Genomic DNA, 15,860 nt, shown 5'->3' with positions numbered 1-15,860 from the left:
TCAGACAAACACTCATAGGGCTGTTTGGCCACTACTTCCAAAACTGTTCCAAAAGTTGTCCTCCCATCTCCTCATAAAACTGTAGATCTCAGTTGTGATGACAATTGGATTACTGCTTAGATGATGTTTCCAAATTTATTTTCATTTAAAAAGATGGAAGCTGCATTGTTTCCAGGCTGTTAAAAGACAGAAGCAATGTGAGCCTTAAGTCCTTTGGATGCATGGATAATGTGCTCAACCTGCCTCTGACATTAATCATTAGCTGAGAGATTTTATATTGTCAGTTGCGAACCTTTCCAAATGACTCCAGTCAAGCTGTAAAAACAAGGCAGAGGATTTATGCAGATGTGATATGTAGAAAACATCTACAAAAAGCTAAAGGGGGAAAAAAGAGGGAAAGGTTAGCATTCTTTGGATACGAGTGAAGAATAACAAAATGTGAGAAACGTAAAGAATCTGAAGGCATTATAAATACACTGCAGCTCTGTTCCTGAGTTTGTTTTATTTGTCTTCAGTTAAATGAAGACTGAAACAATAGTTTTTGGAGCCAAGCAGGAAAGATTAAATGTCTGTACTCAGCTTTTAAACAGCTAAGTTAAGAAAAAAACAACCAAGCCAGAAATCTGGGAGTTGTCATGGACTCAGACCTGAATTTTTGCAGTTATACTAGGACAGTTGTGAAGTAAACCTATTTTCATTTAAAGAACATATTGAGGATTAAAGGCCTGATGACTCAGCAGGATTTAGAAAAACCTGTCCATGCATTTATCTTTAGTAGAGTGAACTACTGTAATGCTGTCCTCACAGGTCTCCTTAAAAAGTCCATCAGACAGCTGCAGTTAGTCCAGAACGCTGCTGCTCGAGTCCTCACTAAAATCAAAAAGTGGATCATATACTGTAACTCCAGTCCTCAGATCTTTAAACTGGCTTCCCGTTTGTCAAAGAACTGACTTCAAAATCCTGCTGTTAGTTAGAAAGCACTGAATGGTTTAGGACCAAAATACATTTAGGATCTTCTGGTTCTTTATGAACCAACCAGATCCCTCAGGTCGTCAGGGTCAAATCTACTTTCTGTTCCCAGAGTCAGAACTAAACATGGAGAGGCAGCGTTTAGCTTTTATGCTCCTCACATGTGGAACAAACTCCCAGAAAACTGCAGGTCTGATGAAACTCTCAGCAGCTTTAAATCAGAGTTAAAACATTTCTATTTGCTGCCTTTTCTCAAAACAGCTGTTAAATTCCTCACACTGGAACTTTATTTCCTGCATGTTATCTATTTTATTTTAGCTGTTTTCCTTCTGTTTTTATTTAATTTCTTTTATTTCTTTTAAAGTTTGTTTTTAATGCCCTTCTTATTGTTTCCTGCACCTCGCTGTGCTTTGAATGTTTTATATAAAACACTTTGAATGGTCTTGTACATGAAACGTGTTATACAAATAAACTTGCCTTACCCATTATCAGGTGCTAAGTATGCAGTTTTTGTTACATGACTATTATTGTTTCAATCTAATCCAGTTTATTTATATTGCACAAACTTTAACAACTTTGTCAGAGCACTTTGTAAAACAAAAAACAAAAAAAAGTCCAATTGAGTAGTTCAATTCAATAAAAATTGAATATAATTTAATATAATTAAATCCAAATTCAGTTAAATTAAGTTCAATCTTTAAAAATTGCATCTGTTCCACTGGAATGAGGGTATCAAGGAAATTGTGGAAAGGGAGTGGTACCAAATCCAGCCAACAAGTCCCTGGAATATTAAAGGTATTTTTGAGGAAGTTAAATAATACCCTGAGACTGCTGTGCTGAAAAGAAAGATTTTATGCAAGTGTGCACTAGGAATATGGTAGCTAACGCCTCAGAGGCACAGTTTCACAATGTTTTACACCGGGAAATGATGTAAGATGATGAGCTGACATGATATAGTGGACCATGGAGAATTGTAGGTGATAGTTTAAGAAAGCAGAGAAAGCAAGAGAAAGAGATGGATGAGCTGTTGTTCGTTGTCCACAGTGTCCACAGGACTTGAGCCAGATTCAGGAAGAGGTACGGCTGCTGGAGGCTGATATGTGTGTAAAGGAAGTGGAGGGAGCGCAGGGGCAGGAATCACCCTACAGGCAGGAAAAGGCCTGTGGAGGTGATGGTGGGGGTGGAAGTGGAGGGTCTCAGCTCCTGCCTGATAGCTTGTTCAACAAAAGCAGACAAACACACACATGCAGACATAAACTTAGACATAGTCACACTGCTCTGGAGGCCATAGGTTCTTGTTCCCATCAGCTAGAGGGAGGAGGGACCCAGCAGGGCTGAGCTGGATGGTTGCTGGTGCCAAAACATGTGTGCAACTGAAGTTGCTAAGGAAGTTTGTCTAAGTTAATTCAATTACATGTAATAATATTGTTGTGGTGGCACCAAATGCAGATTATGCCTGCATAGGAAATCCATTTCTTGCAGCAGACTTTGTTTTTCAAGCAACAAAAAAGATCCAAGAAAATCATTTGTTGTATTGGCCTTGATGTTTAGTTTCAAAACAGAAAGCAGGATTCATAATAACATGTTTCCATCTCTGCTGCGTTTATCCAACAGACAGTAAGAAATTGTGGGTTTTTATTCAACCAATGCAGATGGGCTTGAATGCAGTCTTTAAAAAGCTAACAGTGCTTTGCTAAGTTGATCTTAATGTTGGTTGGTTAAAATGTTAACTTGATGCTCCCGATCATTATCTGCTTTGTTTTCTTAATGAGGCCGTTAAGTTTCTCTACAGGTGTAGCATCTGTTTGGTTGTTGCAGTTGCCTTTTGTCTGTTTCATTTTTCTCCTTCTCACTCTCTCCTTTTCTCTTCTCCTCTCTGCTCCCCCTCCCCTTGTTTCCCCTCATCAGGTCCACCATTAAAATGTAACTAAGCAATATCCAAAATAAAGAACAATAATCAAGTATCAAGGGGAACCATATTTCCCCCATTAAGCTCTTATTGGCAAAGCAAATTTGTGGAGCACAAAAAGGCAACTAGAACATATTTCTGCTATCATAATAATGCACAAGACATGTTTTTTTTTTGTTTGTTTGTTTTTGTTTTTTTTTTTTAAAGGGGGGAAAGAAAGTTAGCTCGAACTAAAAATAAATAAATAAATGTCTCAGCAGTTAAAACCTTGAAGAGAAAGAAAAGCATGAATAAAGACGTCTGAGACCAATGGTAACAAAGTATTATGCTTCTAAAACAGAGACACTGATTCCTGAAGTCCTCCTCTATAGTAAAACAGTGTTACATAAAGTTGTTTTTCAAGAAATCTAAACAGATTAAAATGAAACAGGTACAAGACTGCAATCTGCAGTGATTAATACTCCACTTGTTGGCATAACAGCTTTTTTCTTGATTTCTTTTAACTTCAATCCAACATATATGTGTAAAAATGGGTACTTGAGATTTTACAAACACCAATAACTAAATTTGCATGTTAGCTGAAGGCACCCCTATCCACTATTTGGATACCTACAGAGCGAGTTATACAAAACTCCCCTGGAGACAAAACCAGAAAAAAAAAGTAGTAAATGTTTATTGCTGTATAGTAAATAGTCTCTCAGTACTCTCAGATTTCACATTAATAGATCTAGAGCGATTCTAAGGCATTAGAACATGCAGATGAAGCTTATCAAAAGTGTGGTGACTTTTATCCAAATTTTCCAAAGTTAGGGGGTCTAACCACAAAGTAAGTGTTTTTGAGCTACCAGGGAGATTTTCTCCGTAACTTATTAGTCAAAATACGGGTATATATTGTTTTTTTTACTGTTGCACATTCAAACAATTATGCCATCCAAAGCAAACAGTAAAGTCAGAGCAACAGATTGCCACATCATTTTGGAAAAGCCACTTTCTTCAAGGAGGAAGAATTTAGGTAAGTAACATGGGCCTGAATTCTTAAATAAAAACTTCAGGGTATCCAGTTTTATGTTTTACATATAGATAATGTTTTAAGAAGCAGTATTTATTCACCTGGAAGAAAATAAAATAAATACCCATTCAACCATCAAAGAGAGAAACTGAAAGATCAACACGAATAGTATCCATTTCTCTGTGTGTATATTACACTTTCAAGAGGTGGCAGGAGATCAAGTCAAACAAACTCTGTACTTTGCATGTTGGTGCCAGTAACTGAGGTATGTAATGTTACACCACTGAGCACATAAAGTCATGAAACTCTTTTATTAGGTTAAATTAGATGAAAATTAAACAATCTCTGAAGTGAAAATGGGTCATCAAAGCAGCATTTAGTGCAAAATGGCCTATGTAGGCCCCTTTGAATATTAAATTAGGCCTCTAACAATACATTAAGTGTAAGAGTGAATATGAGAATAGAGTTTGAATAACAATGCTGCAGTTTTATTTGTAGATCTACAGATTTAAAGCAGACATGTCGAAAGCCCCTCTCACATTATCATGTTCCAGATGGAAGCCACAACTGGACTCTTAAAATGTGAAAAATGGGAAACTATCATCTTGTAAAATTTACACTTAGATCTTTCTCAGCATGTAAATTTGTGTGAGAAAAGAAAATACAACAACAGACAGTCCCTGCAGCCAACCGCCTGAGTGCTTCAGATAGTCTCCTCTGTATCCCTAATGGTCAGTCACAGATTTGTTTGTCACATAGCTTTTCCTCCTCAAGTGCAACTGTCCATTGTTATGTTCAGCCTGGCACGTGTTGTTATTTCCCCTCTCTTAAAGGACCTTGCAAGATTTTCCCATCTTCCCCAAAGAAATGGCTGTGACCCAGCGCTTCACTTATTAGACAAAGAGTAAACGTCCCATGATAGCAAATGATAGCAAAAGTGGGGAAAGTCCCCCAACCTGCTTCTAAAATCCTGTACAAAGTCTAAGAGGAGTTCCACTGTTCCCATTAGGAACCTACCAGGTTTATGACAATGTGCATTAGATACACTAACAACAGTCTCAGTAGACTTGAAACTGAAATTGACAGATTTGGCTTTGCTTGAATCCCCATTGAACCAAAAAGGCAAAAATTTCATTCTCAATACATTGAGATTTTATGTATGTTGAAAATAACACTGCACTGCACCACTACACACACACACACACACACACACACACATACAAAATATGCACCCTCAGTTATTGAACAGTTATATTGTTAGTTATGTATTTTCTTTCAAATTTAAGGTGACAACTATAAATGTTTGTATTATTATAATTACTGTTGTTCCTTACAATGTAAATACACACTTTTTAAAAAATATCTCTAAATTAGTCATTTGTCAGAGTGTCTCAGAAAAATAGTTTAACAAAACCATTAAAATCCAACTTGGAGTAAATAATATCCAAGGATAACTTGAGTAAAGGTGCCATCTCTGCACTCTACTAAATTGCACACTACTACTTTACCTAAAGTATGTAAAACAGAAAAGGGTGTTAATGGATATGTATGTCTTGCACGCTAAAAGAGTTTTACTCTGGAAAAGGACTGAAAACCCAAGTGTAACACAGTGGCTCAGGCAAATGTTAATATGTTTCCCTTCAGAAAATGAACTTGTATACTAAAATGAAAACAAGAAGAGTGTGAAAGGGTCTGGGGGCCATTTACAGCTTCTGTGAAATGAATGGACCTGTCAGTGGATGAAGAGGAGGGAGGAGAACCTTGTTTTGTAAACCCTGACTTTTGTTAAATAAGAGCTCATCTTAGTGGAAATATGGACATTTACTTAGTCAAACCATAACCTCGCTGAATTTGATGTGAATTGTGGGAGATAATCTTTGTCTGAGATGATGTTCTGTAATGTTTAATGTTAAACATTGTAATGAGAAAAATGCAATAAATTCTTTGTATTTAATGTAGAAACTAACAGCCAGCATATGTAACAGCTGAATGAATGCTTCACTTCATTTGTTTTATATCTCTAAATGATATTTCTACTTGTCTGCTTGGTGAGTAAATAAGCAGATATTTTCTAACAACCTCAAAGTTGGTAAACCTGTTTCTGATGCTGTGAAATGGCCAAATAAGTGTGTAAATAAGGGTTTAACATGAAAACATTAACTCTGTTTGTCATGTTATGTTCTGTGCTGTTAATAATATCTTGAATATAAAGAGTATACAAATGTTCGATTGGGTTTAAGATACTAGGTATACATCATCTGAAGGGTTAAATCACAGGTAAAGTTGAGAACAAGCTGTTAGCAGCTTATCTGTTGTGGAAAACCCCTCTTGCATCTTTGAGATGATGCTGAGTTTTTATTTTACTGCTTCAACCCATCTATGTCCCTGCCATTTGCCCCAAGACATGCAGCTGAAGCATCCTGGAACATTAAGAGGGAAGAAGGGAGGGAAGGAGGAAGAGTGGCCAGGAAGTGTCCCTATTGTTTTCAGGGTCACTTCGCTTTTCCTTTCAGGGTCTTTTCTCTCCACAAGGCTGTGAATCTTACATAAACAAAACTCCTTGTTGCTGCAATGCTATCTTGTCAAATTTCCTGTTTCATATACCAAATGTTGAGAAAAAGGTTCATATTTCAGATGAACAGGGAAAGGTTTGGCACCAGGGACAGTAAATAAACTACAGATGTACACGCCCACTAGAGAATGCTAAAGATACATAAAACAAATATCACACGAGATTAATAAAATTTGTCACTAAAATTTGTACTTACATTAACATTTGCAAAATAGCTTAGACAAATAGATAGTAGCCTCACTTCTAAATAAACAAGACAGTTACAAAACAAAGCAAAAAAGTGTTATTGTTTAAAAGTCATATATCCCCCTTCTTCCTGGTTTGGTGCTGCTGAGAACATTGCCTCTGACCAGGTCTGCTGCATCATTGGACAGGGCCGGGCAACAGGAGGCGGGAGGGAGCACACCTTAGTTACAAAGGTTAGTCATTAACTTGCCCTTCTGGGAAGCAGCTGCAGAGCACACCTCATTCAACCTTTGCACAACATGTTCTTCACGTCACAGAAAAAACAAATGAAAATGTTAAGGTTGGTGTGAAATGTGTGGACAGAAAGAAGGCAATTGAAATCTGAAGCAACAGGGATTTTAACAGACAGGTGACCAGGTAAGACTTGAATAAGAGTCTTCTACTGAGAGGTTTGACAGTATAATGTAGACTTAGTAATAACTAATATTTACAGATTAATGTTAAAAAAAATATGATCCCAGTGTGGTAGAAAGTTATTACTTGTACTCTGTAACATTAATACTAATATATACTCAGGTTTACTTGCAATATTAGAAAAAGGTGGTGTCAAAATGATGCTGCTAAATAAATCTAAAATCCTGACTACTACTGAAACTACAACTGATAGAAATTTTAACAACAGTAGAAATTGTTTCCCCATTTTTTTTACACTGCGGTGACAAAGTGCTGAATCAGTGGACGTGTTTACTTTTTAGTGACTGAACTGGCTTACAAATGCAAGAGATAGTTTCACCACAGAAATATGTCATTTGTGATAAAATATGCAGCAACAGCAAAATGCATCCACAGCCCCAAATTCTGTATCTGAAGTGATGTGTTATTTTCACAACTGGGTTTTGTAAAATAATCTGTGTGTTGTGAGGGTGATCAGCAAGCGTACTGCACTGCCATAGAAAAACAAGAAGCCTGACTACACCTGAAGCCATAATGCTATATGAAGTAAAAGCTAGCTTAAAAACAGACATAGCCCGCCTTAGGAAAAGCCACTTTTACTCATGTATATAAAAAGCAGCTACATCAATTCATATCAGTTCATATGAACAAGGTTTGCAGGTCATTTCTACAGAAGATTAACCACAGACAAAGTGTAACATGTCCTTTTATATGCTATTGTGTGGGTTTTATGTCAATGATTAAATGCTCACCTAAAAGAAACACCAATAAAGCTTTACAATCATTAACATTTCTTGCACCAACTAGTAGCTTAAAATGCTTTGTAATGAGGACAAAATGGAACAGAACTTATTCAGTTTTCTTTGACTACAACTAATATAAATTACACATCACCAGTGATAAATACTGACTTGCATAAGGTCAGCCTCCAACTGTTATCATCCCAAACAAAAGCACAACTTAGCAAATACACACTGGAACACAATCTTTCATTATCGTGTACCCTAAAAGCAAACATTAAGATCTAACACAGCCATGTACTAAACCTCAGTTTTAAATATTAGCTTGTGGTCATGATGCATGTTAAAAAGTGTGTATTTATTAGCACTAACATGCATGGCTTTTTTTCCCCATCTTGTTGTTCCGTCTCTGTTGACACGGCCATTACTCTGTGGTTGAGAGCAAAAAACCAAACATTTGAAGGCTCCTTACATATTATAACATGAACCTACTGAAGGAAAAGAAGAAAAGTACAATACATTGATGTTTTTCTTCCAAGGTTGTGTTCTAAGTGCCCATACTTCAGTACTCACATTATTTGATTTAAATAATCACACTCAGAAACAATGTTTTTGCTTGTGGTAATCCACTGCTCAATTAGATCTCATGCCTATTATCCTTGACAAACAATGGAAGGGCCCAACTCCTCCGCACTTTTCAAAGCAAGAGAAAATACTGAATTTGGCAGAAGGATTAAAGGGAAGAAAGAAGGTTCACTTGCTGCACTTTGGCTCGTTAGGCTGAGGGTCAGGACTACTTGAAAGTACCTGTAAAATATGGATATCTGTAATTATTGCACCTAGGTAAAGAGAGGGACATTTTTTATGTGACTCGCTAAATAATCATAAACAAAAAATGCATTATGTGAAAAGAAGTTGTTATAGTAGTTATATGTTCTTGTTTTATGTAACACAAGGTAACAAAATCTCAACAAAAAATTGTAGCTTCAGTTTGATGACAGAGAGAATATTTCTTAACCCCCTGGCCATCATTAGTATCTATAAACTGGCACTCGACTCACAATTTGGGGCAATGAAAAAAAGTATGAGTAAGACAAACAGCCTTCTAGCTTTGATAATTATATTCAACAGAGGACGAATGCAGAACAATATGCAAATGTAGACTTTTACACATCCAGAGTCAGATACAAGCACAAACTACAGTACAACAACAGCACCACATCTGAAACGCATATTTCTGTCTCATCCTGCTCTGCTTGGTGTGTATATTTTGTTATGCTCTGCCTATGTGAGGACAGAACAGGAAGAGATAAAAGCAGGCTTCTTGGCGTGTTTACAGTTAACAGTGCTGGAGAGAATAGCTTGAGAAGATGAAGGGGAAAAGGCCTGATGGCAGGCGTGGAGCTGCTGGACCCGTCTTGCTGAGAAAAATCACCTCAGGAAGAAAGAAAGTGAGCATGTTGTGCAGAAATCTTTTAACATGCCCAAGAAAGCAACAACTACGTTGTAAGAATTGAAAAAAGAAACATAAATTAAAGACAGGAAATACATAAAAGTATTTTACAAGTCACTTTGAGATAGTTTGATACTTTTTTTTCTTCTCTTTTTTCTCATCAGCCCTCTGTCAGAGCTGAGTAATTAAAGAAAACTAAAGAAAAGCTGAAGGAAATTTGTTATGTAGTGGCCAAGTCCCACAAGACCCTTGTGTTTTTTAAGAGTGTGAGCTGCCAGCTCAGTCAACTCGTGTTATTCTGCAGAGCTGGGGTAAAGCATGGTGAAACAGCTCCACAGGGTCTCTTGAAATGAAAAAAGGTAACAGAAATTGCTATTGTTTTTTGCCTCTTTTCATCCACAAGTAAATGTTCCTGTCAGTTACTTAGCTTTGGTCAGTAACTGTTTACTGAAAAGCTGATACTTAAAAGTACTTAAAAGTATCAGGTTTTCAGTCACAGATGCAGCCATCTCAACAGTTTTTAGTGTGTCTACCAATGTATCATGACAGGATTCAAGAAGAAAAATCTTTTCATAGTTGTAATGACTAAGTTATTTTCATGTACACCACAGGAACTATGGCCAATATACAAGTACATTAAAAATAAATAAAACAAACATCATATGGGATGTTTGTTTCATCGTAGTAATAGTTACTAATAAACTACAATGTGATTTTGAATGGTTAATCTGTTCAACATTCTCATAAAACCAGAGAAAAAGCCCATGAAGCTATGGTGTCCCTCTTTGAACTCCCCAGTCCCCAAAAACCTCAGCAAGTCCCGAGACCTGTACAGTCTGAAATGTGCCTACATTTACATTCACAACTGTTTTCACCATTTGATGCAGAACTATGAATTTGCTCTTTATCTTTATTTTTTATTTAGTTTTATCTTTAACAAGATAAAAAGCAGACTTCAGTGGGTATTGGCAGAAGTGGCTTTAGTGTTACCTCCATGAAATAGTACCTTGTTATTTATCTGCAAGACTGTTGTTTTCAATGCTGCTCTCTTTCAATGTCAAGTTCTATTTAGGTAGTAAAACTACTTAGTTTTACTGCATTACTGAGAGCAGCATGGATAATCTTGTCTGACTGAATTTTGAAGCTCCGCTGTGCAATAAAACCAGGATGCAGTTTTATAGACTCATGCATGCAAATACCTTGACAAATTCGTAGATACCTTTACAAAAAGGTCCTTTCTCTTTCAAGTTTGAGCAACTGTGAAAAACCAGTTTAAATTTGCATTTAGAGCACCATCAACATTATGGTGTCAGCTCATACACAGAACAGATGAAAGTGCAACACCAGCTTGTTGGATCTGTGTAAACCACGGCCATTCATAACAGTTAATAGCTTCTTTTCCATAAAAATGATGCTACATCTGTCAGCAGGTTAGATTAGATTTGGACAAAGGATAGCCTGGCTTTGTGCTGGCTCTATTTGGGAAAATAAAGCCCTCATGTCTTGTTGGTTTAGTATACACGTTTGGATTTGTTTTTGCTTTGATTTTGTATGTGTGTGTGTGTATTTGCTCAGTATGGATAAGACAAACAGGATACAAGATGATGTTTTTCATTTCTGATCTTCAGTGAAGGGAGTTTTGTCATCTTTCATCAAAGCTAATATAGCTGTTCTCTTGTTTCCAGGGTTTGTGCTAAGCAAAACAAACTAAAGAAAAATCCCATAATACAGTAATGTTTCTAGTATCTTCTTTCTTCTCTTTTCTCTCTGCACCACTTTACTATAAATGTACACTACTGTTCAAAAGTTTAGGGTCACTTTACCATGGGATTCAATAGGGAAGTGACCCCAAACTTTTGAACGGTAGTGTATATTTAAAACATTTTGCATTTTTTTCTGCAAAATAATAACGCTGGCAGGCTTTCCTTTATTTACTAGTATCACACGTCTCTATTGTAGGAAGAGGAAAAAACGCTCAGTCAGATTCTTTTACACACTCACTACATGCACATAAATGTTTGCCAGTATTTTGCATTAGCTATCCTAACAAAGAATGTTCTCCAGTATGTGGGACTTCCTGTTTGCAACACATTTTTCCTGCTGTGGATGAGCTCCTGACAGCTCACAATCAATAATGACGTTTGGCATCATGGGATCATCATAGCATCTTCTTTTCATGATGACAAACTTACTTTTCATAAATTCACCAAGTGAAATATTTAGGTCATTTGACTGTTAATATTCCTGCTGTGTGGTTAAATAATGAAATATGTATGTAATGGCAGAGAGAAGTCTAGGAGTGCTATATTTGTGCTGAAAACCTAAAAAACTGGAGATGATTTTTTTTCTTTTCTTGTGTCTGATATGTAGAGACTGATGAAAATCTTAAGTTCTTATGTCTTTCTTCCATTTTCTGCACAGCCTAATTTGTCTGCTACAGAGGAACTGGCTAATATTTCAACTTGAAACCACCTTTGTATTGGCACAGAGCGGTTATTCAGTCTTGCCGCCTAGTGGAGCTCTAAAGGCTCAGCGCCTCTCTGGTCAACAGAAATCTTACAGACAACTACCTCCCTCATCTGGGGAGATGCCTGCCCTGCAACATCTCCTGCAAGTGCAATTAAACCTTCACCCACTGAAGAGAATATAACAAAGCCCAGCTGGTGAAAAGACTGAAAACCATGAAATCAAGATTGTTCTGGATCTTGTAGGAAGAACTTGACATTCGCTATATGTGATATACACAAGCAGTCTGTTAAAGAGGAGTTAAAAGAAAGATTTAATTTAAGAAGGAGCAAGCTTAAAAACTCCCCATAAGAAAGGCATCACAAATAAGATCAAAGCCAGATGGAATCATCAGGAAATGAGACAACTTTTTTGCCTCCAACAACAACAAATGGTGAGAGTACTTCATTTTCATTCAGTCAGTTTTCACCGGAATTAAGTTTACTTTGAGAATCGTGGTGCTTTCTTCAAATGTGCTACTATAAAATGACAGCACAAAATGTGATGTGATGTTTTTTGTGACACTTTTACAGACACTACAGCAACCCCATCAGTGAAACATACCAGTCACAACTGGGTTTTCTTAGTGGCCGTCCTGGTCACAGCCATCTCTGTCTCCCTTCTCATCGCTCTATTAGCTAAATGCCAGGTGATAAGGCGCTACCTGGCCAGCTACAGACACACAAGGCTGAGGGAAGCAGATGCTGTCAGCCAGAGTGGAGTATCAGGTTTGCATTTGATCCCACAAATCTGCACCACATGTTAGATTTTGACATGATTAATGATGTTTTACAGTATTAACATTCATGTGTGGTCTGGAAAACATAGAATGAAACACAAAAAGTGTTTTTTTTTTTCTAAATGCTATCTATTTTTACTATATTTATTTGTTTTTGTTGCCTTCAGGTCTGGAGGTGGAGTTTGACATACGTGGGGGACGTGGAATGAACCCTCACTGCATCCCACCTGTGAGTGAAGATGATGATGATGGCTTCATTGAAGACAACTACATCACACCCAATGAGAGAGCCAGGGCTGAGAGAGCAGCAGATGACATAGATGTAGACACGGAGGAAGAAATGGAGGAGATTGAATATACCATCACTTAATAGCAGCATCTTCAAACACTGCCTTCCACTGAAGAGTTATTGGAAGCTGGAAACCCCTGAGCCACCAACACCACTCCTTTTTTTTCCTTTTGTGAAAGTTTTCTTTTACAGAATAGACAATTGGTGAACAGCAGTTTTATATATGTAAAATAAATTTTATTACTACATTATTATGGCAGTAATTCTCAATGTGGGCCTGAATACCCATAACAAATCTCATAATAAATAATCAGCATATTCTCATGGGAATGCCACATAAAAAATGAAAAAGCAAGACAGATTTATTGGAATTTATTTATTTATTTTAAACATTTGAACAAGTAAATACTTAATCTTTCCTTAAACATGCCCTACACACCCATTTCAACATAGCCACAAAGTCCAAGTCTTTTTTTAAAGGGATTAACAGAGAAATAATATTCAGATCATATAAATAAGATTCTGTGGTGTGGAGAGTAAGAATACCCTTGACCCCAGGATATAGCAACGTTCAGGAAACAAAAACATACAAATATCTTATTCATCATCTGTTTGCTAAAACTTTTAATCATTCTTCTTCAGCTGAAAGTTGTTTGTAAGTTTTCTTGATTGTGTTGCCTGCTTCAGATACTCTAACAAACTTTCATTTTAAATTCAGATTTCAGGTTTTGACCTGACCATGAGACTCTGTGTCTTCTTTAAAAACATTCCTCCATTTGCTTATGTTTATTTTTACTACCATTCTACAGAAAGATCTGTTACAGGTAAATTAATTCTGGCCTGAGAGCTGCACATTAACTTTAAACACTGAATCAGCAAGCTGCTCCGTCCCAGATGCTGCAAAGTAACACCAAACCATAATGCATCTGCCACCGTGTTTCACTGCTAGTTTGAGTTTCTTCTCATGTGTGGCTGTATTCTGAACCCAAAATTTTTACAGTTCCTTTGGCCAAACAACTAAAAACAAAATATATCTTTTCCCACAACATTATTCTGTACAACCTGCCCCACCTTGTTCATGAGTTCGTTGAATTTGTTAGTTCACCGTTTAATCTGCAGAATAACATGAGTTGACTGAGCATATTCTCCTCTACCATCACTTTAATTGTATCTGTCACCAAGACATTTGCTTTTCTCTTTAGTTCATAACTATTCCTGACTAAACCCCAATTACTGCTGTCATTACATGACATTGCAAATAAAAAGGCAGATGTTCAGCGTGAGAAGATTTCAAATACATAAACCACAGATGCATGTAATTAGATTTCAAGAACCTGCTATGCTCAGGTTCTACTAGACTAGAGGAAACAAATGTCTGAACTAATCTATATTAAGTTCAAGGAAAATATTAAAAGATTTTGACAAATTAGGCCTGGGGTTCTTCTACGTACACTGGAAGCAGCAGGACTTGGTATAAAAGTGTGGAGTTTATGGAGAATTATTTTTGTATTAAATTGTTTGCTGAATCACATTTGTTAATATTACCTATTTAAAAAATGATCAAGTGAAAAACGTCAATAGGATCTTCATGTGTTATTTTTTATTAAATAAATTAATTGTTGTATAAAATTTCTGTTTTGAAAACAGACATGTATATCTAACAAGCATAGTTTCAGCACAAAATGCTATTTTTTAAGGACTATAACCTTTAGATACCCTTAAATCTATAGTTGGATGATGTCTGTCTAACTGATTTGTTGAGTTACATAGTGTTGCAAGTTACAGTAAAATAGTCGTGCTACATGTAAGCATGGTTTCCATAAGGGAATATGTTTCTTTGCAAAGTCATTGTTGTTGAGCGGTACATGTGTTGATGTTTCTTATAAAAAACTAATCTGTGTTGTAATTTAAATTCTTAAACAATAAAACAATAGGATGTTAAACTCTCAACAGCAATTTACTTATAGAAAAATAACACTTTTCAAGAGACAAAAATATCAACACAATTCAAATTGATCGTCCATGCACTGTTACAGTATGGTGCATTGTTATGTTTCGTTGCTTTTGAAGTCTCCTTTACATAATGCCCTTTCAAGCTAGGGCTGATGCACTTTTGCTGTCTACAAAGTCTGTGTATAATGCTGCAGAGACAGAAATAACAGCTCTGGCATGAAACTAAACTTCATCAGACTGTAAAATCGTGCCACTTAGTGAATGTGTGTGTGTGTGTGTGTGTGTGCGTGTGCGTGTGCGTGTGTGTGTGTGTGTGTGAAATCTTCTAAAAATTGGAAGTAACTTTTCAGGACCATAATAAATCCGAGTAGTCTTGGTTTCTCTTCGCCTCATTGAGAACAAAATCAAATCTCACCTTTATTTAAAAACTTTGCATATATGGTATAAACATCAGTGATTAAACCTGACACTGCGTCTTGGGAGAAGACCTGGAGCGTTTCGGGTCCTCAGAGACGATGCAACTGATAAGAGCGATCTGACAGGTCTGTGCGAAGCTGTCAGGGGGAGCCTTCACCCGGAAACACGGTGCGTTAAGCGTACACTAAACCGGAAATGAGAGTCATCCTGGTGTCAAAATAATAACAATAATAAAAAGAATTTAACTTTTTTTTCTTTCTTTTTTTTTTCTTAAATTAACTTGGCCAGAATAATGTTGCGTAATTCGAAATAACCAAAAATAAAATAAAGATTATTTTGGCAATTTAACTCAGTCCACTTGTAGTCTTTTCAAAAGAAATACATCATATGATCCACATTAGCTACTCTAGTTTATAATTACTGACTTCATATAAGTCAATCTATAAAAAAAACTGTTAAGATACAACAGTTTCCTCTAAACCATTTTACTCATTAAAAAATGTAACTAAATAAAACACTAAATCTAAACCAAAATAATATTAATTTAATTTAATTTAAATACTTTTACATTTTATTAAATAATTATTTTTCTTTTCGTCTTATTTTAAATTAGTTTAGATATTTAACGCCATTTGAATTAAACCGGAAGTTGCACTACCGTGAGCG

At 36.3% G+C, this 15,860-nt stretch overlaps 1 protein-coding gene across 2 annotated transcripts; it reads left to right on the top strand.

Moving 5' to 3' along the window:
• Positions 1 to 6,912: 6,912 nt before the first annotated feature.
• On the top strand, positions 6,913 to 14,763 carry c14h1orf210 (chromosome 14 C1orf210 homolog). Of its 2 annotated transcripts, XM_042006827.1 has the most exons (5): positions 6,913 to 7,062; positions 9,178 to 9,289; positions 11,713 to 12,190; positions 12,330 to 12,524; positions 12,703 to 14,763. In XM_042006827.1, the coding sequence occupies exons 3-5, from the start codon at positions 12,139 to 12,141 to the stop codon at positions 12,903 to 12,905; spliced, it is 450 nt and encodes a 149-aa protein (XP_041862761.1). In that variant the 5' UTR covers positions 6,913 to 7,062; positions 9,178 to 9,289; positions 11,713 to 12,138; the 3' UTR covers positions 12,906 to 14,763. The 2 variants fall into 2 exon arrangements, with proteins under 2 accessions (XP_041862761.1, XP_041862760.1); XM_042006826.1 differs by lacking the exon at positions 9,178 to 9,289.
• The last annotated feature ends 1,097 nt before the right edge of the window (positions 14,764 to 15,860 follow it).

This window comes from Melanotaenia boesemani, chromosome 14 (genome assembly GCF_017639745.1).
Source record: "Melanotaenia boesemani isolate fMelBoe1 chromosome 14, fMelBoe1.pri, whole genome shotgun sequence".
NCBI classification, from domain to species: Eukaryota; Metazoa; Chordata; class Actinopteri; order Atheriniformes; family Melanotaeniidae; genus Melanotaenia; species Melanotaenia boesemani.
This window is presented reverse-complemented; position numbering and strand designations above follow the sequence as displayed.